This window comes from Rhinolophus sinicus, chromosome 8, assembly GCF_057876585.1.
Source record: "Rhinolophus sinicus isolate RSI-liver-muscle chromosome 8, RSI-T2T, whole genome shotgun sequence".
NCBI classification, from domain to species: domain Eukaryota; kingdom Metazoa; phylum Chordata; class Mammalia; order Chiroptera; family Rhinolophidae; genus Rhinolophus; species Rhinolophus sinicus.
In genome coordinates, this window is record NC_142508.1 from 40,410,390 (window position 1) to 40,433,570 (window position 23,181).

At 48.0% G+C, this 23,181-nt stretch overlaps 1 protein-coding gene across 2 annotated transcripts; it reads right to left on the minus strand.

The window, feature by feature from the left end:
• Nucleotides 1-206: 206 nt before the first annotated feature.
• Nucleotides 207-22,417, minus strand: CCDC61 (coiled-coil domain containing 61). 2 transcript variants are annotated; one of them, XM_019754905.3, is made up of 14 exons: nucleotides 22,329-22,417; nucleotides 15,407-15,565; nucleotides 15,108-15,190; nucleotides 12,174-12,331; nucleotides 10,943-11,104; nucleotides 3,230-3,440; nucleotides 3,054-3,136; nucleotides 2,197-2,366; nucleotides 2,013-2,088; nucleotides 1,633-1,778; nucleotides 1,469-1,547; nucleotides 1,247-1,304; nucleotides 668-746; nucleotides 207-528 (listed from the first exon to the last, which is right to left on the minus strand). In XM_019754905.3, exons 2-14 carry the CDS (start codon nucleotides 15,552-15,554, stop codon nucleotides 431-433), a joined length of 1,551 nt encoding a protein of 516 aa, XP_019610464.1. In that variant the 5' UTR covers nucleotides 15,555-15,565; nucleotides 22,329-22,417; the 3' UTR covers nucleotides 207-430. The 2 variants fall into 2 exon arrangements, with proteins under 2 accessions (XP_019610464.1, XP_019610465.1); XM_019754906.3 differs by lacking the exon at nucleotides 22,329-22,417 and adding an exon at nucleotides 18,705-18,839.
• Between the last annotated feature and the right edge of the window lie 764 nt (nucleotides 22,418-23,181).

Genomic DNA, 23,181 nt, shown 5'->3' on the forward strand with positions numbered 1-23,181 from the left:
CGGACCCCTCTGGGGACAGGCTGCTCACTATCACCCTGCAGCGCCCCACCCCTTTCATTGCTTTAGAGCGTGGGAATTTTTCCTAAGCCTGAATGCCAATCTGCTCCCCAGTCACAGACATGCACAGAGATGCACACAGGTCCCAATTACACTCCCCTCCCAATTATCCCCCCTCCACCCCCACCCTTCAGTCATAAGCTGAGGGATCCCAAGGGCAAATATGTTTATTTACAAAATGCACAGACCCTCCCTCCCAGAATGCACTGCCTGGGGCAGTGGGAGAGCTCAGGGCCTCATACACCTGAGACCCCAAGAGCACCACGAGGGATGGGGCCTGGGCAAAGCTAGAAGGGCACAGGCCCCACCCGACCCCCACCCCAGAATCCAGCAGTGGGCAGGGGATGGAGGGACAGTGCTTCCCTCTCCAAGGTCACGACCGCGTGTCCAGTCGGTTCATGTATTCCTGCAAGGCCTTCAAACGGGCGTCTATTTCAGCCATGTTGGCCTCCTGGTGGTCGGAGCTGTACTCTGTGAGAGCAGGCATGGGTGTGGGGGGCTGTGAGGGGCCTGAAGCCACAGGGAGCTCCGGGGCTCAATATGCTGCCTTCAGTACCACCCCAGAGGGCTTTGAGGCAGGTGAGGGAGAGATGTGGAGTCCCAGGCTCACCTTTGATGGGGACCCAGCCCCCCGAATTAGCCAAGCGTCTCTGATGGCGGCCATGTTCCACAGGAGTGAGCTTCTGCAGCTGGGGGAGGCATGAAAGGGGTCAGGCAGCGTCCCTCTACTCCTGCCCCCCCAAATCCCAACAGAAACTCTGAACCTAAGGACCTCAGAAAAAATAAGGCTGACACCTATTAAGCACTTACATAAAATAACTTTGTGTTTTCACCAAAACCCTCTGAGGTTAATACTATTACCATCCTTATTTAACTGTGGATAAAGAAACTGAGGTACAGAGAGGCAGAGTAACTCTTGAAGACACACAGGTGGTAGGAGGAGGAGGAGCCAGGTTTTAAGACCTGGAAATGTGAAGCCAAAGCAGGTGCTCTTAACCAGTGTCCTCTGCCCCCACCCCACCCCCATTCTCCCTCCCAATGCAGTGGTGTCAAAACACTGAGTCCAGAGGCATTTCAGAGCCACCTCTGCAACCTGATCCCCAGAATGGAATTAGGCAGATGGGGCCAGCCGCTTCTGGTGGTTTCATGCTGCCCCTGCCTCCTCCAAGGCCTCAGAAAAGACACTCACCGTGTTCGACCCACTCCAGCTTGTGGGGCTGGGAGGCTTCCCGCGGTGGCGGTGAACGCTGAGGAGAAAGGAATCAAGGAATGGGAGGAGTCTTTGGCACCTCCCACCTCAACCTCCTCCGTGGTTTCAAGCCTCCGTCACTCAATTTCCCTGCAAAATACTGTTTCCAATTTCCCCCAGACACCCGTTTAGTGGCGGTCCTTTCCCCCAACCAAGTTTTACCCTCTAGGGAGGGATTCAGAGAAATCCTCGAACTCGCTGCAGGAGCTGGCTGATGAGCAGCGGCTGCGGAAACTGTCCACTAGAGGGAGGAGGAGACGGTGAGACTCCAGCACTCGCCGGTCCCGCCCAGCCCGCCGGCTGGCCCGCGCGCTCCAACGCGTTACCAGAGGAGCTGCGGTTTCGGGAGCGATTAGCCGCATCCCCTCGGCCGGTCACGGCAGCGGGACGCCGAGTCTGGCGAGCCCAGGAGATGGACGGGCCATCCCCGCTTCCTCCGCTGCCCAATCGATTCCGCTGCTGCTGCTGCTGCCTGGGGAACGGGACGGGAGAAACCTGCCTGTGCGCCCAATTATTGCGGGAAGGGAGTCGCTGCGCCCTGTGGGTTACAACCAGGGCGGGTAACCCGCCGGAGGGTGGAGGGGAAAGATGAAGCAGGTGACAGGTGATGGAGACAAATGGGAGACAAGGATAGATGAAGACACAAATCAGAGGGCCAGGTAAAGGGGCAGGGATGTGGGCAGGTGAGGAGAAAATGGGCGCTAACTTCATCTTGATCTCTCTTTGCTTCTTCTCCTTGGCTTTCACAAAGGCTGTGGGGTCGAAACGGGGCACGCGACCACCTAGGACAAGGTAGGGGGGTGTGGGAAGAGGCTGGGGTCAGAGGATCACGCCTCCACCGTTCTAGTCCGTTCCAAGTCTCCCACCGGCAGGGCAGGGCCAGCACAAACCTGTGGGCGAGGGCGAGGGGCGGGCAGGGCGGCCTCGACCTCGGCCCCCACGCCCACTCTCCCGGGATGAGGAGCGGGCAGCACCGCGGCCACGCGACGTGGAGCGCTCCCGGGATGACAAAGCCCGGTCCTCCCGGGCCGGGGGCGGCACCACCGGCGGAGTCCGTCTCCTGGGAGCACAGGACCCATTGTCAGTTTCCCGCCGGCTAGGACAAGTCCTATCCCAAGGCTCTTCCCCGGACTGCACCATCTCCGAACTTTCAGGTCCATCTCCCCCATCAATTTCTAGACACTCACACCCTCACACACGACCCTCACAGATACCTTCTGCCAGGCTTCGCCCCTCTTGGAGTCCCACAAAACTTTCCCCCAAAAAAAGTTTGTCACTTCCCAACACACCCCCTTCACGGGACACTTCTTCCGAAGTCTCCAAGTTTCTTGGAAGCCCTCCCCAATTTTCCACTACCCACTCCAATAAAAGCCAGCAGACATCACCCAGATCCCCACCTGCTGGGCCACGCCAACTAGACCGTAAGGACTCGCCCCTTTCCTCAGTCCCAATGTCCAGACCCAACCTCCGGAATGCCGCCTCAAGCCCGGACCATCTCTCCACAGATCCCGCCCACTGTTTCCAACTATCCGAGCCCTCCTAGTATCTCGCATGCTGTCCATTAGGCCCCTCCTACCCATCTCTGCCCACTCTCAGACTCCACCCATCTTCTCCATCCTGCTCCGACCCCACCCCATCACTCAGGCCCCTCCCACTCACCTCCAGGCCCCTCCTATCCGACCCCAAGTCCACCTGCAAACCCAGCCGCAGCTCCGAGGCCCCGCCCACCCCGAGCCACACCCCTCACCCCCTCTTGTACGCGGCTAGCTCGCTGTTCAGCGTCTTCAGCCGGGCGCGCAGGCTCCGCTCCGATGCCTTCACCTCCTCCAGCTGCCGAGGGGCGACAGGGGTGCAGAGATCCAGAGACTGAGACCGAGATCCGCGCTGGGCCGACCGCCCCTGCCAGCCGCCGCGCCCCCTCACCTCCTTTGCCAGGCGGCGGCAGTCCTGGCTGCGGCGGCGGGCCCCGCGGTGCCCCAGGCCGCGCTCTTGCCGAAGCTCCAGCTCCAGGCCGCGCACTAGCCCACGCAGCGCCTCAACCTCCTGGCGCGCCGCCCGCCCAGCCAGCGCCTCCTCGCGCGATCGGCCCAGCTGGGCCTCCAGATCGTGCTTCTCAGACGCCAGGCGCGACACCCTGGGCGGAGAGGGGAGATAGGGAAGAGAGCGAGGGGGAGCATGGGTGCACGGTCCCATCATACCCGCTCCTTCACCGGGTAGTTACACACCATTTCACCTCCCCCACGAAGGGGGAACCCACCACTCCCGCCTGCCCTTTATGGTCCCATAATCTCTCCTCCACCTCCCCTATATGACGAGGAACATGGCCACATCTCCCCCATCCATCCCACAGAGCAGACACAGCCACCAGCCATGTGAGTTCTAATTCCAACATATATCATTGATCTGTCCTCTATACCCTCAAAGCCTAGCCCTGAGGTCATGGCCCCAGGCAGGTCTCACTGCCTCCCATTCACAGGAGGACTCTTTCAAATGCAAATCCCATCAGGTCACTACTGTTCAAAACCCTTGAGAAAAAGATGTATACACAAGGCTATTAGTTGCACCACTATTTATAAAGCAAAAGAGTAGAAATAACCAAAAGGTACATCAACAGGGAACTAGTTGAATTTCAGTGATGCATCCACTAAACTGAGTACTACACAACAATAAAAAGGAAGAAGATCTCTATATCCTTTCACCAAGTGATAGCCAGGATATAAGTTTTAAAACAGTGCAGAAATGTTTAGTGTGTCTCTTTAGGTAAAAGAAAAAAAGGGGAATTATAAATATGTTCATATTTCAAACTATATAAGGATAAACCAAAAACTTTAAAAAGTAGGTTACCTATGATGGAGGAACAAAGGTGGCAACCAGGATACAAGGTGGACCCCTCTGAATGTACCCTCCTTTTTAGTCTTGACTTTGGAACTATGGAAATATTCTACATAAATAAATTTTAACAAAAGCAATCCCTAAAACTTTTAAAAGAAAGTAGCTCAAACAGATATCACTGTATATCAAAGTTAGTGGCATACTGGAGGAGAATTATGTCAAGTAACAATACAAAAAACAAAAAACTTTATTTTAGCAAGTAGGGCAAAAAGTACTGCAAATAAATCTTAAACTTCATTCAGTACTCTCAATATTAGTAATTACCATATTTTGCCATGTATAATGCACTCCAGAGTATAATGCGCACACACGTTTATGGCCCAAATTTTCAGGGGAAAAAAATCTTTTGTTTTTAATTTTCCAAGGGATTTTCCAATAATTTTTGTAAAAATAATCAGCTAAATTGCTAGCTCCCGCCTAACGTGTACGAAGAGAAATGTCGCACTGTTCACCCTGTGGTAATAAAATCGTCATCACCTATCTTATCAAGTCAAAGTCACTTACTCTGTGGACAACAATACATTTCGCTGAATTGTTGGCCAAAATCACTTTCACTGAAAGTTTGTCAAAAGTTCAACAAAAACAATTACCGTATTCCAGGGTATTATTTTACATACAGATATCACTTTGATTTCTAGAGTTACACTTTTAACTCATAAGCATAAATAAAAGAATTCAAAACATTTACAAGTATATAGATACGGAATTAGTACTACCCAGGTATAATGCACATCCTTATTTTTCCCTCACAAATTTGAGCATAAAAGTGCACATTATAAATGGCAAAATACAGTATATTGGTATTATTAGGATAAAGCAAATAAATAATTGTTACTATTGCTAGAAACTAAGATTTTTCAGCATGAGAAAAGACATACAAATCAAAAAGGTTTGATAAGCACAGACATCATTTTTCTCTTTCTAAAAAATGTATCTACTTTCTGTCTCTTTCCACTAAAAAGGCCTAGAAGCGGTGTCAACCCAATGGCCATGAGCACCCCTAATGACCAGACTGTGGTCTCTAACTACAATTTCCCACTAAAAGAAACCAGCGCTCCTTGGGAAATTACTTATACCAGTCCTGGGGCTGGAATGGCACAAGAAATTCTGAGACATCTTGACATGCCAGAAAACAAGGAAGTCATCCAAGATTACTGGAATAATTTCTAAAGGACATAGGAGCCAACATGAAGGTGTTCCTACTGGCCAAAGATAAGACAATGAGAATCAAAAAGAATACGCGCAATGAATAATGGACTAAAACACATCTGTGGGAGACTGAATAATAGCCTCCCAAAAGATATTCATGTGAACCTGTGAATGTTATATGGGGGGGAAAAACTTTATAGAGCTGATTAAATCGAGGACTTTGAGATGAGATTATCAAAGTGGGCCCTAAATATAATCACAAGTATCCTTATAAAAGAGAGGCTGAGGGAGATGAGACACAGAAAACAAGGAGGCAACATGACTACAGTGGCAAAGGTTGGAGTGATGTGGGCACAAGCAAAGAATGATGGCAGCCACCAGAAACTAGAAGAGGCAAGAAACAGATTCTCCCCTAGAGCCTCTGGAGGGAGCGCTGCCCAGCTGATACCTTGATCTCAGCCCAGTGAAAGTGATTTCAGACTTCTGGCCCTAGAACTGGAGGAAAATAAATTTCTGTTGTTTTAAATCACAAAGTTTGTGGTAATTTATCACAGCAGTCATAGGAAACCAACATAACATCAACTAAGTTTACATTCGTGAGTGCATAATGATAGTAAAAACTAAACAAACCTCATTGATCTCCATGGAGGGTGTAAGGAAACCAACTCATTATTCTAACAGAAGTTAAATAAAGGGGAAAAAAAACAAGCATTAGTCATGCCTTTCCCATAGGAAATGTACCTCAGGGAAACCAAATAGTTGATAAGAGAATTCTTTCCTTACTGAAGAATTCTAGCTAACAAAAGCAGAAAGAATTATGGAATTAGATTATTACCCTTTACCAACGCATAATGAAAAACATCTATCTAGCCACCGATCATCAATAGCTGCTAAAACTATATATTAACTCAGTTGTTCTCACCTTGCCTAAAAATTAAAATCAATTATGGATATGAAAAACATACAGATACCTACATTTTTTGCAAAACACTGACTTTATCCTTTGCAATCACGAATAAGAGAAGAATGCCACCTATCTCTACTTCTTCTCAACATTGTACTGGAGGTCTTAGCCAATAAGGCAAGAAAAAGAAATGAAAGATCAAGATTGAGAAGCAATTAACAGAACAGTCATTTGCCGAGGATTATAAACACTGAAAATCAAAAAGAATCTATAGATAAATTATTAAAAATCATAAGAAAGCTAAAATTTCTAGATTCAAAATCAATATATCAGTATTACATATTGGTAATATATTTATATATAATATAAATATTATATTATATATTATAAATTATACAAAAATCAATATGATTTATATTTAAAGAAACCATTAACAAAATTACCCAAAGATGAAAAAAAAAATCTAACAAAAAGTGTGGTGGAACATTACTGAGACATTAAATAAGACCTAAATAAATGTAGGAACAAACTCTGTTTATAGACTGGAATACTCACTATAGTATTTATAAAGATTTCAGCTCTCCCTAAATTGTTCTATAGATTCAATACCAATAAAAATTCCAACAAGCTTGTACTGAAAAACCTACTGATTCTGAAATTTATATGGAAATGCAAATTGCCAAAATAAATTTAAAAATCTTGAAAAGAAAAAACAAAAGTGAAAGGACTTGCTCTACCCAATATCAGACTAATTATAAAGCTACAGGAATTAAAAGTATAGTGCAGGCACCAGGATAGACAAACCAAAGGACTACAGAGCACAGTACCTCACTTATGTATAAACATGATTTGTGATAAAGTTGACAATAGCTGAACAGTAGGGAAAGGACACTCTTCTCAATAAATGGCATTGGGATGATTGACTGACTAGACACATGGAAGAAATATGACAGGACTTCGACCTCACCAAAAATCAATTCCAGGTGGATTGCAGATGTGAAAAGCAAAACACAAAGAATTATAGATGATGATATAGGAGAATGTCATCATGACACTAGGAGAAAAAGATTTTAAGACAGGACATAAAATTACTAACTTCAAAGAAAAAAATGTATAAATTAGTCTACATGAAAATGAAGAATCTCTGTTTATCAAGAGACACTATTAATGGGGGGAGGGGGGTTCACACAGTGTGAGGGATATAAATGATAAACGTCTAAGTTTTGCTTTGTCTTGTGCACCTGAAACTAATTAAAAAACAAATAAATAAATTTGAAAAAATAAAAGAGACACTATTAAGAGAGTGAAAAGGCCAGGGGAAGGAGAGGAAGAGAATTTCTGAAACACACGAAATTAACAAGGAGCTCATATCCAGACTAGAAACTAAGAACTCCTGGAAATCAGTAAGAAATAGACAACCAGAAGAAAAATAGACATCATAGGTGAATAGGCAATTCACAAAATAGGAAATGCAAGTGGCTACTAAACATGAAAAAATGATCAACCTCATCATCTGGTAATTAGGGAAATGCAAATGAGAACTAGCAAGAGATGCTGGGCTATGGGAACTTTATAAGAGAGGGATCCAACTCTCAACATCCGACCTTGGTCAGTCCCAGCTCCCCAATAGGAGGCAAGTACAGAGCACCACTGAGGAATGGGTCTTGTCCAAAACCTGAATCTGATTAACCTATAAGTAAATAACCACTTATCCAGAAATATGGAAAACAGTAATACATTAACCATGGAGATAAAATCAACAAAATCCAGACTGTGGGAAACTCCACAGGAGAAAAAACCTGGCTTCTCTTATACAAATAAGTAGCATGAAAAAAGGGGGGAACTGTAATAAATTAAAAGAAATTTAATTTAAAAAGAGAGAGAGATTTAAGAATCACAACAGGGGCGGCCAGATGGCTCAGTGGGTTAGAGCGCAAGCTCTGAACAACAAGGTTGCCAGTTCGATTCCCACATGGGCTGGTGAGCTGCACCCTTCTCAACTAGATTGAAGACAATGAGCTGCTGCTGAGCTTCCAGAGGGGCGGCCGGATGGCTCAGTTTGTTAGAGCGCGAGCTCTGAACAACAAGGTTGCTGGTTCAATTCCACCATGGGATGGTGGGCTGCGCCCCAGGCAACTAAAGATTGAAAATGGCGACTGGACTTGGAGTTGAGCTGCGCCCTCCACAACTAGATTGAAGGACAACGACTCGGAGCTGATGGGCCCTGGAGAAACACACTGTTGCCCAATATTCCCCAATTAAAAAAAAAAAAAAAAAGAATGACGTTTTTTAAAAAAATGAATCACATCAACAAATTGCAATGTGTGGCTGTATTCGGATTCACACAAGTCAATTACAAAAGACATTTGTGAGATAATCAGAGAACTGTTAACATATACACACATTAGGGAATTTTTGTTAATTTTGTTGTATGTGATAACAGTGCTTCTGTTTGTGTTTTAAACGCCCTTCTGTGTTAAAGATACATACTGAAGTGTTTACGGAAGAGAAACGATGTCTGGGATTTGCTTCTCAGGGGAGGGGAGCATAAATCAAACAAGATGGGCAAAACGTAGATAACCGTTGAAACTGGGCACAAGTCCACTCACATTATACTACTGTCTACTTTTGTGTGTGCTTGGAATTTTCCCTAATAAAAGTTTTTTTTTTTGTAAATCTGTGGCTCCCCAAGCTCTCCGAGGCGTTTCCCACTGAGCCCCTTCCAGCTGAAGTCCGCCCTCCCCTCCTCTCCTCTCACCTCCCTTCCCCTCGCTGCTCCACAGCCAAGCTACTCTTTGAAAATGCAGCTTTCTCCTCCTGGAACCCTCTCTCTCTCTCCTGGCAGGAATGACCCCACTCATCCTTCAAACATCGCCTCCGTCCCAGGGAAGCCTGCCCGCCCCCAGCCAGGCTAGGTCTGTCCCTTTGTTCTCTGCAATCTTTGTACATTTCCTTCTGGCTTCCTAGTTGGCGTTTATCCGTGTGATTATCTGCTTTCTGTCTGGATTCCCACCCCATGAGGACAGAGTCGCCAGATATCTGGCCACTGTATAGGAACCCGGGCTCTTTGGCCAGGTTTCCTGGATCCAACTTTGCTCCACTTATTACAAGCTGGGTGACCTTGGGCAGTTTCACTTCACATGCAGGTAAAGTGGGACAATGATAACACCTACCCAAAGGTTGTGGGAGTCGAGGAAGAGTGCTTAGACCATTTCTGACACTGAGTAAGGGCTCAATAAATATTACCCAGTGCCGGGCAGTGGGCCTGGCACACAGTATGAACTCCTTAAGTGTTGGATGAATGAACGAATCAACCTTGGAGTCTTCCCAAACTCCCTAACTCCAAATTGGGAGGAGGAAAATGCGAAGCCACGATCTGGCTATGGGATCTCAGAGCAGAGGACGCCACCTAGTGGCCATCCTGAGAAACACACATGCGCGCACCTACCAGGCCTGAGGGTACATCCCGAGGATGTACTCAAGGCAATGCTTTCTTGCTTCCAGCACTGCACAGCCAACCTCCTCCAGGAAGACCCACAGGGTTCTCCAGCCCCATGAACTCCCACTCCTGGAAGCGGAGAGAGAGCTGGTCCTTCCTGTCAGCACTGAGAGCTCAGTTCTGGGCTAGCAGCTGCCAACAGTGCACAATGGCTGGGGAACCAAAGGGGGCTTGGAGCTAGCTGTATGGATTCACAGTCTAGACTGGCCATATTACTCACTGTGTGATCTGGGGCAATTTCTCTAAGTTCTCTGGGCCTCAGTTTCCTCTTTTAAAATGGGGACGATAGCAATGCCTACTTTGTAAGGATTAAAGGAATTAAAATCATAAAGCACTGAGCAGAGTCCTGGCACAAGGTTAAATGCTCAACATTAGCTACTACTATTATTATTATTATTATTACTACTACTACTGCTGCTGCTGCTGCTGCTATTAAAACATGATTACCCTCCCCAATGAGTGGGGCATCCGCCAGGTGGACACTGCGTCCCCAGTTCAGCTCCCCCACAGCCCACAGCACACAGCAGGCACTCAATATGCTAAAAGCCTTTGCTTTCTTCATTTCACGCTCTCAGGCCCCTTGTTCTCACTACATCCTCACCTAACACAAGGCCTTTGCACATGCTGCTCCCTCTGCCTAGAACACGTCCTCACCTACTTCCCAACCCCATCAGCTTGCTGTACAGCCTCCCATAGCACAGGCTCTCTCCTGACTAACCCCATCTCCGTTTGCAGTGATATCCTCGGGTGGTTATGTGATCAGCGTCTATCTGCCCCCTTGGCCGGCCACTTACATGAGGGGCAGGGAGGAGCCAGCACAAAAGAGGCGCCGCATGTGGCTCTACCTCCCACCCTGTCTTTACACATATTGTTCACTTTCCCTGGAATACCCCCTCTTACCAGGCAGGGCAGGTCCCCCTTCTGGGCTCCCCAACCCTGCTCACTCTAAGTCTTCACTCTCTGTAGACAAATCTGTCTCCCTCTCTGGACTGGGAGTCCCAGGAGGGCAGGGCCAGGATTGTCTGGGTCACCACTGTGACCCTAGCACAAGGTGGGCACAGAGGAGGGGCTCAGAATAAATATTTGGTGAATGAGGGACCACTGCCCTCCCAACAGTACTGAGCATTTGGCCCCGCAGTGCATGATGGGATGTGCCCTCCCGGCCCCAACTGCCCCCCACTCCCAGACTCACTGCTCCCGCAGGCGCCAGATCTCAGAATCCCGGGTGTCCCGAGGGTCCTGGTGGTCCAGCGCTCGAAGGTGGCCCAGTTCCTCCTTCAGTGAGCGAATGATGCCCTGAAGGACCACGGGGTCCGGCTTGCCCTGGTACGGGAGGGGCAGCGGGTAGTGAATCCTGAAGATTAAAACAGATGCATCTCAGAGGCCCAGAATCCCCCAGAGCACTTACAGACCCTGAGAGCCTCAGGGTAGGAAAACACACAATTGCAAAAACCTCACGTTCCTAGGGGCTTTCTTCTCAACGCAGCTGCAAGCCCCCGCCCTGCCCCCATGTCCCTTGCACCAGTCAGCGGCCCCGAAGACCCTCTTATACAGCAGTTGTGGAGTTACTGGGTCTTGTCACTTGCAACCAAGCTCAATCCTAATTAAGACTCCATAGTGGGAGATTCCAGGTGTCCTGACCTGGGTGCCCCCTTAGCTAGAGAAAGGTAGGGCACCTTGATTAACTGCCCCACCAGCGGCTATTCATACAAGATTGGTAACTTCCCACTAGAAAGTCCAGAAGCTATTAACAAAGGGAACAGACACCGTCCCCAGCTACCTAACAGCTATTCCCAACTCCCTTCTCCCTTGCTGCTTTCCACTATAAAGACTAGACAGCCAGATAGTCATTTTCCCAGCATCCCTTGCATATGACCATTTCTGGCCAAATATTATGGGAAAGGTCATGGGACCGTTTCTGGCTTATTAGGAAATCTGTTGCAAATCTTCTGGGAACATTTCAGTTTTCCTGATAAAAACATTAAGTGCAATTAGCAAGCACATCCTTCCTCTTCCTCTTGCTTTGATACATATTCAATGTCTGGAGGTCCAGCAGCCATTTTGCGACCATGAAGAGATAGTGTGAAGCGAAAAAGCCAACACATTAAGGATGACAAAAGAAAAAACCAAACAAACAAAAAAACCAGAAGGCGCCTCAGTCCCTAATGAAACTGTTGAGTTGCCACCACCCACCCAGACATCTTGTTAAGTAATTATTGCTTTTTTAAGGCACTGGTAATGGCTATTCTGCTACTTGTAGCCAAACACAATACTAAATGATACAAACCTCAACACTGAAGATTCCAAAGGCAAGGTTTAAGCAACATCCCACCTTGCCCTGGGTACCTGGGGTTCCTGAGGTCCAGCCACATCCTCTCCCACCTGCCCATCAGCGTGGGCCTAGAATCAGCCCCTTGTCCCACCTGTCAAACTCCACAGAGTAGATGAGAATCAGGTAGCGCTTGGAGTTCAGCTGGGCCGACCTCGAGGCCAAAGGGCCTGGGCGGCCCCCCATCTTGCGATTCCGCAGGGACTCCAGGTCTGTGTAGGTCAGCAGGTCAAGGGTGACCGACTCACTGCTCTGTTGGGAGAGGATAGGAGGAGCTGCCACAAGACCCAACATGGCCATCCCCTGAGGACACAACCCACACGCCTGGGCCACACCCTGACCCCTTCTCTGGCCTAGCTGGGCCTTCCTGCATGGAGGTGATGAGCAAGATGGCCCTGTCCAAGGTGCTGGCACAAGGACCTCATCAGAGGGAGAAACTAGAAAGAACCTAATTGCTCAACCATTGGGGGCAGCTTAGGATTGTGTTGTATGCAAACTCCTGGAGGACCCTGAGACCCTTTCAAAACAATTTGTATAATAATACTAAGATGTCATCTGCCATTTCTGCTGTGTTGACATTTGCACTAATGGTGCAAAAGTAATGGTAGGCAAATACGCTGGTGCCCATCGGCAGAAATTCAGCCAGTGGCATCAAATCTACTAGCAGTCATTGCATTCTCATTGCCATGCAGTCTCACGGGGGGCCAGGAGGAAGAAATAAACAAATAAATAGAAACAGAAAACAGAAAATGAAACGTAGGAATGTTCTGGATGACGCTATGAAAATTATTAATTTTACTGAATCTCAACCCTTGACTACACAGTTTTGTACTACTCTGTGTGACAAAAGGGGAACTGGCATCCTGCTGTACACCAAGGGGCGACAGTTGTTTCAGGAAAAGCATTTGTGCAATTGAGTGTAGAGCTAAGTCAGCCACCTTTTCATGGAACGCTACTTTTACTTGAAAGAGTGACTGACAGACAGACAAAACTAGAGTTTTTCAGACTTGGTTGTCTGGCAGGGCTTTTTCTCAAAAATGAACAGAGTGATCCTGTCACATCAAGCTAAACAGCTAACAGTAATTGTTACCAATGATAAAATTCAAATGTCAAAGTGAAAACTGAAATTTTGGAGAACTTGTATCTGCTACCGTGTGCTTGATAGCCTCTCGATGTTGAAAGACTCCTGGTGAGATCGCTGAGGACATTAACAAATGTGACTTCCTGATATTGTATAATGAAATGTGTCAACATTTGGAAGAGCTGCACAACTTACTGAATCAATATTTCCAAATGACCAATACATGGTGTTACAAAATAGGTAAAAGATTCAGGCAAAGTACAAGATACACCAGATTTTAGTGCAACAGAACACAAAAAGTTCATTATATGGTTTCAGATTCCACATTACAACCAACCTTTAAGAAACTACCACCTGTCCCGTTTTAGTGTTAGCAAAGGATATGCACAATTATCTGAAAAAGCTATTAAAGGGCCCCCTTTCCAACTATGTATCTACGTAAGGCAGATTTTTTCTGCATATACTTCAACCAAAACATATCACAACAGACTGAATGCATAAGCACATATGAAAATCCAGCAGTTTTCTATGAAGCCAGACATTAAAGAGACTGGCAAAAATGTAAAACAATGCTATGTTTCTTCCTAATTTATTTTGTTTTGGAAAATACTTTTTTTCATAAAAATGTTGAGGTTAACATATAACAGATTTATTATTGTTATTTTTAAATGAATTCATAGGTATCTTTAAACTTTTCTCAGTTTTAATTCCTAACATGGCAAACAAATACTGATAAATCCTGCATAAATAAAAGCTCTTTGGTGTCCTCAATAATTTTTTAAGAGTATAAAAAGATCTTGAAGCCAAAAAGTTTGAGAACAATGGGTTATATAAATCATGATGAATGGGTACGATGGAATTCTAAACAACTACTAACAAGGATGACAAACTCAAAAAGATAATAACAATAATAATAATAATAATAATAATAATAATACCTCTAATAATACTTCTAGAGCACTTCCTATGAGCCAGGCATTATTTAACCTTTTTACATGTAACTTAGCTAATCTTCACAAAACTGAAATGGGGACTGCTGACATCCACACATTACAGATAGGGAAACTAAGGCAGGGAGGGGAAGTAACTGGCCCAGGCTCCCAGCCAGTGGCTGTCTGAATACAGAATGCATGCTATTCTGGGCTATTATGCTGTTTATCATGCCTGTAGTACTAAAATGTTAACAGTCTGGGGTGGGACACAAAAAGGTGATTCTTAAGGCCTCTCACTTTCTAAGTCACACATTACTGTTGTCTTAATTACACGAGTGCGTATTTTGTCTGTAATCAGAGAAATAATGTAGTTCATAATTTTAAAATGTCTAACTAGCATCCCTGTCACGCTAAGTTCCAACCTGCTTTTTCTTTTCTATCAATACTTTTACCTACTTGACATTACATATTTTTTCAATTGTCTGTCTCTCCCTCTAGAAAGTCAGCTTTATGAAGACAGGAATTTTGTCTCTTTTGTTCATGGCTGTGTCCCCAGTGCCAAGAATAGTGCAATGAAATGAATGATTGGCTATATTCACTAAGGTAACAAAATTTTTATGAAATATTGTTGAATCTTTTAAAAGTAGGTTACAAAATACCTTGGGGAATATATCAACTATAAATCTGTAAACGCGTGCACACACATTCACGAATGAATAGAGAAATGGAGAAGTGATCGGAGTGATTTTCATCAAAACATTACCAGGGAATGAGTCTTAGGAATGGAGTGATTTTTCCTTTCTTCTTTACATTTCTCTGTGACCTGAATTTTCTACATGAGAATAATTCATTAGAATCAGAACAAGCTATTTACATTGGGGAAAGAAGAAAGAAAAAGATGGCCCTGTCCCTGCAATGAAAGAGAAGGTACAGGGTCTTGCATACATCAGCTGGGCATCTACCCTCCAGGAATCCAGGGAAAGAAACCTCGCCCAGCCCCCACCCCGGTCCCTACCTGGGTGAGGGCTGACTCCAGCATGTTACAGAAGATGTTGAACTGTTTGAAGTTCCCTGTCTTGTGAGTCAAATCTTCGATGACTGGAAGGGGAGAAAAGTCCTTTCTGAGGTCTGACCACTTGCCCCATCCAAGGGCAATGCATCCAAGCTTTTTGACGTTCCCTGACTCCAGTATAGATGAGCCCTCCCCAACTTGGAGCTTCTCATCAGGTAGAAGAGGCAGGATGCTGGTTGGCCTCATCTTCTAGAAGTGACCCCAAGAAGGATAGGCGAGCCCACCCAGGCAGGCACACTCACAGCTGGCATCGAACTCGCCCCGCCACTGGTCGGCTGTCATCCGGTCCTCCACCTCCAGCTCTAGCACCTGCCCAGACACCACTACCCGCACGGCATGCTCCACGCCCCGGAAGACATAGTCCACCTGCAGGCCAGCTGGCTGGTCCATGGCCGGTGTCACTGGAAAGGGGGATGAGACAGAGACCCAGAAGGGCTGAGAGCCCAGGCTCAAGAGCTGGAAAGTCACAATTCATGTCCTGGCTCCACAATTTACCAGCTGTGGCACCTGAGGAAACAGACTTTGCCTCTCTGTGCCTTGGTTTCCTCATCTGGAAAATGGGTATAATAATGGCATCAACTTCATAGAGTTGTTGTGAGGATTAAATTGGACAATAGGCATAAAAGCACTTAAAACTGTGTCCTGCACACTACTATGTCCAACACATGCTGGCTAATAGAATATATGATTTCCAAGAAGGGAATCATGATTAATACTCTTGATTATTAATTTATTAATCCTTATACTCATTATATATTTACGATTATTCATTCAGCAAATATTTGTAGAGAAAAATCCAGCTGGAAAGGAGGACAGAGAGTACTGAGGTCAGGTGGGGCAGAGACTTTATAAATAGAGGGTCAGGGCAGGCCTCTCTGAGGAGCTGGCATTTGAGCAGAGAACCAAAGGAGGTCAGGGAACCAGCCGTGTGGTTATCTAGGGAAAGTGGTCCATGTTGAGAGAACAGCCTGTGCCATATATTAGCAATGATACACTTACAGCATTTATGTTGAATTAATAATTCATTTTATTAGTCTGTTGTAAGCATAAGTATCTTCTCTTAGCCAACACAGCTACTTCTCACTGTTAGTTCTATGAGGAGCTGGAGGAGAGGGTCAGGCCTCCACCCTCAGCCTGGATTCCAGAGGCTGGTTCAGAATGGAAGCGCCAGGCTGCCTGGGTTCACAGCCAGGCTCACTTGTGTACAGACATGGGCAAGTTACGTAACCTCTCTTGGAGCCAGATTCTTTACCTTCAAAGCACATGCCACTCTGGGTGTTAGGGATCTGATGAGAAACCAGATGATGCCCTACCCTCGAGCAGGTGGCAACAGTCAGAGGTATAAAAATATCAAGTAGTGAGAAAAGGGGTGCTCGGGGTTGGGGGGGTGCTCTTTTGGCTAGGGTGGCCAGGGAAGGCCCCTCTGAACAGAGGCCTGGAGGGAGGGTGGTTGGGAGGGAGACAGGTGAATACCTGGGGAAGAGTTTCCAGGTAAAGGCCCCAAGGTGAGCTGTTCTAGTTTATTCTAAGAACAGCAGGGAGGGGGGCAGCGTGAGGGAAGGAGGGGTAAGTGACGAGGACAGAGATATAATGTGCTAGATGACGTTCATGCAGGCCTCTGTAAGCCCAGAGGAGGGTAACAATATAGATCTCCTTGGATTGGTGTAAGGATTAATCATGTTAAAATCCTTGGAGAAATTGAACCATGACTGACACACACTCAATACATACTAGCATCACCATTATCATTGTTATTATTGCTTTGTTGTTTCTGAGCTTGACAGGGACTACAGAGACAAGGTAAGACCATTCCCTTCCCAGTGTAGACAGGAAAACTGAGGCTCAGCTCCCCTGATTCCACAGCTGCTCCAAAGACAGAGCCACCCAGGGCTGCCTTTAACCCAGATCATGGGGACGCCTGCAATGCCTGGTCTCCTTCTCTCCCCATTGCCTCCTTTAGTCCTCACTTTCCCGAGGAAGTCCTTCCTAAAGTCTGATATTGGAAAATACCGTGAGAGGAAAAGATGAACCCTGAAACTCTAGGTCAGTGGTTTCTAACCTTTTTAGAGTCCTTGAGCCTTTGAGAGTCTAACGAGATCTCTGAAACCTCCCCAGATAAATGAATAGGCACATAGCCTTTCACAAGTAATTTCAGGGGCTCCCAGAACACCACCCCCAGGATCACCCACAGATTCACTGTTCTCAAAGGCCCAAGGACAACGGCCTGAGCCCCACAAGCCTGACAGGCACCTGTCTCTGGACCCAAGCTCTTGACCTTATTTGGGTGAGGGGTCTCTGGTGCTTTGGAAGGGCTAATGAAATCTGGAGCCCTCATTCCCTGGAAAACTCACTCTCTCGCAATTGTGCTTTCATTCTCTGAAGGTTCAGAGGGTCCGTACAGCCACACATTTCAACATATCCCTTATCCCTTGGTCCCCAATGCAGGCGCCAGGCAGCGTTAAACCTGCCCCACCGCGCCCTACACCCCGCCCTCTAACCCGCCCTCAAACTCCGCAAGCCAATCAGCAGACGTGCCGTCCTGGTTACCAAGGCGTTGGAGGCAGCGGCGGTACACGTGGAGTAGCTGCGCAGCTTCACTGCCCCATTCACCACCCGACTCGTGGTACCCAACTCCCAGGAGGAGAAAGACGAGGAAGGGTGCCCACCTCACCCTATCCCCACTGCCTACACGACCCTGCCCTCCTTCCCCATTTCCCCACATAAACCCCCCCCCCCCCCCCGTTCTCACGCCGAGGATAGCAGCCCTTCACTAGATAACAGGTCCTTTCCGCATCCAACTGCCTCCACCTCAATCCCCAGATATTAAGCCCCTGAATATTCTCCCGAATCCAACGCTCCCCATTACACACACCAGCCTCCCTCACCTTCACAAACTTCGCCCGCTCCACTCCCCCCGCCCCCTCTTCTAGGCATGTCGAGTGTTCAACAATTGCTAAGGGAACAAAGCTCACACCTCTGCCAGCTGGACCCTCCCTTCCATACCCCAGCTCCCGATAACTCATTCCCCTGACGGCCTTGAGACTGTGGGCTTCCCTTCCCCTCCCCTCTGCAGAATTTCCCTCCCTCCATATTCCAATCCCGCCCCCTCCTGCCACGCTCAGAAACCAGTCCTCTCCTCCCCTCCCCTCCATAAACCTCTTATTTCCATTCTGCTCTCCCAGATTGCGGGGAGGGAGGAGGGCACCAGCCCCCATTTCCTCCTGGGGTTCCCCCATATATTACCTGAATTTTGCTCCCCCGAGCCTCCCCCAGTTATTCGGCCTGGATTCTTCCTGCATATTCCCCAAGGTTCTACTCCACTCACACCCCAGTTTCAGCCTACATTCCATCTTTTCCATGTTTCACCTGGTGGTTTCCTCCCAAATTCTATGCAACCCCCTCTCCCACACACACACATTTTCCACCTCTCTCCCCTTCGGAGAGCCCTCCATCACCCCACCACCTCCCCCCATTCAAGGATTCCCCATCCCCCAGCCCCTCCCTCCCTTCCCCACCGCCACACCGACCCTGTCCTTCTACCTGCCCTGAAACCAATGGCCCATCCTGGTCACTGGTTTCATTCCAGTCCAAGGGTCTCTAGCTCCTCTTCTGCGCCTAGGCTTTTGACCCCGCATTCCAGCCTTGCCTTTGAGGCCCCGCCCTCGCCAACCTGCGCCGTCAGCACTTCAAACTTGCGCGCTGTGTGAACACCCCAGCGCCCCACTCTGGCCCACAATCCTGACCCCATTTCTCGGGCCTCATGACATCATGGCTTCTGCGCTCGCGCACTCATACACACAACTTCCCTGCCCCCAGCCCTCTCTTCTTTCACTAAGGTGACCCTCTCTCCATTCCGTGTTACATCATCGCCCCTGACTCCTCCTCCCAAATTACACTCCCCGGATATTTCAGATTTCACAGCTCTCACCCTAGGGAGGGAGCTGAGAATCCTACACCCTGGGCTCCCCAAAGACAAATCCACGTCACCATCTTCCATACCGGACATGGGTAAATCCTCACCCCTGGCAGCCTCCACTCCTGATGGTGTTTTCCGCACTCTCGCAGACCCACCCCCCTGCAGCCTGCCACCCACCTCACATACACACACACACACACACACACACACACACACACAGCCTGGCCATAGTGACCACTACTCGCCCCCATTCTGAGCCTCACCTCCCCACCTTGTGGGTGAATTTGAGCTGGATAGAATCCCCCCCCCCCCCCCCCCCCGCCCCTTACTCGGCACTCCCCCAGAATTCACACCAAAGCTTTCCACATTGTCCGCCTGGAATGTATAGACCCAAGGGCCCTTTAGAACACCCCACAATCCAGACCTCCATAGCGCACAGTGGAGCCCAACACTACCCCCTGAAGTATCGAGACCCCTCCTCTCCCACTGTCCCCCAAAAGGTTTTTGCCTTAGATAAGGACCACGCACACCTATCTACCAGGGACTCACCCTTAATTCTGCTCTCTGATAGGTATTATAACTGTCTCCCATTTTCTAAAGGATGTAACTGTGGTTTGCCCAGGACCCCAGAGTGAGGGGCTGGAATGTTCATCCCCATACTCATTACCCAGTTGCCCTTCCCTGACCACCTTCCATTTCCTCTCATAACTCTCTGCTCCTTTCCCTCCCAGCACTAATCTAAAAGTGGCCTCCCGTCTTAGGCATGGCATACACTGCAAGCTGGGGACTCCTGGGTTCACATCCCGGCTCCACCACTCCCCCACAATGTGGCCCTGGGCAAGGCACTTACCTTCTCCAGGCCTTTCCCAATCAATAAAAGGGACAATAAGAGCTGCTACCTCATAGGATTGTTGTGGGGATTTGTTTAAATATGTATAAGGTGCTTCAAACAGTGCCTGTGTAACTAGTTGATGATTAGCTGACAGATCAGAAACCCATAAGGGTAAAGCCATTTTGATCATTCTTGTATCATCAGCACTGGAGATACAGCCAAGGTCTTCTCCCCTCAGCTCACTACTAGTCATCCTTCAGGTCTCAGCTCCCCTCCTGCAGGAAGCCCTCCCTGATTCCCAGGCTGGATGAGGGGCTGTCTCGGTCAGCACAGTGTCCCCACACTGCCAGGCAGAGGGCAGGCCACAGAGGAGGAGTTTAATGATGAGAGCTCTGAACCAGCCTGTTTTGCGCAATAAGGGCCACAGACCTTCAGCATCCCCTCAGGAGCTTGATAAAAGTGCAGGACACTGGGCATGGTCCCAAACCTGCAGAGGCAGAATCTCTAGAAGTGGGCCCAGGAATATGCACCTCCTATAAGCTTCCCAGTACAAACGAGTTGAGATCTTCAGCCCTTGGCCACCACAATCTGCCCGGTTTACTACACCATTTGGACCCCACCACCCCACCCAAGACCCTCTCAGCTCAACATCCCTGCTCTATCCCACAGGGAGGCCCCCCAGAAATGGTGATAATGGTGGCATAGTACAAGTAACACTTTTTAAGCACCTATGTGTTTCTAGGTACTAAGTTCTATATTCACATGGAGCCAACACTGTAGTGGGAAGGTGGTCTAAGAAGCCCAATGGATACAAACAAACACTAATATATATGTCAGGTAGTAAATGTTATGAAAAAAATAAAACCAGGTGGTGAAGGGCCAGAGTGACAGGAGCTATTTCATCTTGGTGGTCAGCGAGGGCCTCTCTGTGGAGCTGACATTTGAACACAGACCTGAAGGAGGTGAGGGAAAAGCCATCTAAACATCTGGAGGGAATGTGATCCAGACAGAGGGGACAGCATGTACATTCCTCAGGTAAGAATGTATTTGCTATATTCAAGGGACGATGAAAAGGCCAGGGTGGCCAAAGCAGGGTGAGCTAGGGGAGTGGCAGGAAGCCAGACAGGAAGGAGCGGGAGCTGGATCTGGTGAAAACTTGTGGGCTTGGAAAGGATTTCTACTGCTTGAGGTGGGAGCCACGGGTCTGAACAGGGGAGCAATATGATCTGACTTTTGTTTTAATAAAATCTCCCTGACTATGGGGTCAAGGGCAGAGACAGGTAGCCCAATGAGGCGGCCACTGCAACAACGTAAGAGCAGGTGATGGCTTGGACCAGAGTGGTAGCAAGGGAGGTGGTGAGACACAGCTGGATTCTGCATGTTTTGAAGGTAGAACTGATGAAATTTGCTGACTGATGGAACATATGTGGGTAAGAGAAAAAGGAGAAGTGAAAGAAAATTCCAAGGTTTTTGCCCTGAGTACCTGGAAGAATGGACTTCCATCAACTGACTTTGGAGGTTGAAGGGGAGAACCACAGGTTTGGGTTGGGGCAAGATTTTAAGGTCTGGGTATCAGTTGGACTTCCAAGTAGAGAAGAGTTGGCCATTGACTATATGACTCTGGGGTTCAGGGGAGGGATCTAAACTGGAAATATCTCTATGTAAAGACCATATGAAGCCAACAGACTGGGTGAGGCCACTGGGTGAGTGGTAGTCAGAGAAGATGAGGTCATTTTACTGATAATGAAGATAAGGCACAATGGGTTAAACAACTCACCCAAGTAACCTTGATGTTCAATGGTAGGGCCAGTGGTAAAGCCAGGGTTCAAATACAAGCAACCCAACTCCAGAGCCCACACTTTTAACCACCAGTAGGGTTGTTAGGAAGTTTAAGAGTTAATTCACATAATACACTTGATAGGTGCCCAGCATATAGTAAGCCCTCAGTAAACACTACGCCTTCACGCCTCAGTAAAGCACACCCTCATCCCTGGAGGCCCCATTCCCTCTCTCCTCAATACTGTTTTTTCATATGCCCTCCACCAAATCAAAGCTTATAACTCATGTCACGGACCTCCGCCCCTCCATACTGCGCTATAATAACCCTCTGCCTTAAAACCTCCCATTAAATCGCAAGGATGTATTACAAGAGCATTTCTATATTTTACCATCTACTGTCTCCTGCTTTACATACTTTCCCCATTAAAGTCCCTCCTGAGAAACACCCGCCGACTCATATACTGCCCTCTACCTCACAACCCCTCATTAAAGCACCCATCGCGTTAAAGGGCACCTCCCTCCCAATTCCCACACTGCCGGCTGAGCCGCCCGCCGCAGCCCACATTCCCCCAGAGCACCCCCTCCCCCCAGGATCGCCACTCCGGCCCGCGCACTCGCCGCTCTCGCCTCCTCTCACCTTCTCCACCGCCACCCCACCTCGCGAGCGGTTCAACTGCCGAAGCTCCAGCCCCGCCCCCGGATCCGGCTTTCTCGCTCCTGATTGGCTCGTGCTTACTCACATTCAAGTTTCTATTAGTCAAAACAGACGCCCGTCGCCCTGTCCCGCCCCAGAGAAGAACCCGCCCTCCAAAGCTGGCAATTGGGCTACTCGGAAGAGAGGTTCCGAAATGGGTCGGGTCATCAGTCTCCTCTCCAATCACTAGTGGCTAATCATTACTGCCAATCATACAAAGAGCGTTGATTCTTGGAGAGGGGAGGAAATCCCGGAAGTAGCCCGTTGACTCCGCCCACCAACCCTCGGCAGATTAGGCCGCGCCCACAGGGAGGAAAGGCGAGGGGGAGGGGGAGCCGGACGCGCATGCGCACTGGAAGATCTTGGCCGCAGGTCTCAAAGCTGCGGACGTTTTCTTAGCATAAAGAATGGTTGAAATTTATCAATCCTCTTTGCGTTCGAAGACTGCACTGAACGCTTTGCAGGCGTTGGTTTATTGAAAGGTAACAACAACCCTGCAATGTAGGCGCTATTGTGATCCCCATTTTGCCACTAAAGAAACAGGCTCAAGAAGCACTTCCACTGGCTCGGACCACACAGGTTGAGAACGATTCCTCTTTTGAGCCAATGAGATATCAACAGGACGGATTCAGCTCTTGGAATTCGGTGAGGGTGTAGGGGAGAGGAGTGTTCTTTAAGAAAATGAATACAAAAATCACAAACACAAAATTGAGTATGAACATGAAAATTTACTTCGAATATGAAATAATAACAAAGTACGTATTTAAAAGAGCTGACAAACACCGCAAATATTGCA

Coding starts and splice junctions, on each gene's coding strand:
- CCDC61 (XM_019754905.3), bottom strand. CDS start 15,554: ATGGACCAGCCAGCTGGCCTGCAGGTGGACTATGTCTTCCGGGGCGTG. Junction 3,441..10,942: donor ATCTGGCGCCTGCGGGAGCA/GTGAGTCTGGGA, acceptor CTCTCCGCCCAG/GGTGTCGCGCCTGGCGTCTG. Junction 2,089..2,196: donor CCCCTCGCCCTCGCCCACAG/GTTTGTGCTGGC, acceptor ACCTTGTCCTAG/GTGGTCGCGTGCCCCGTTTC.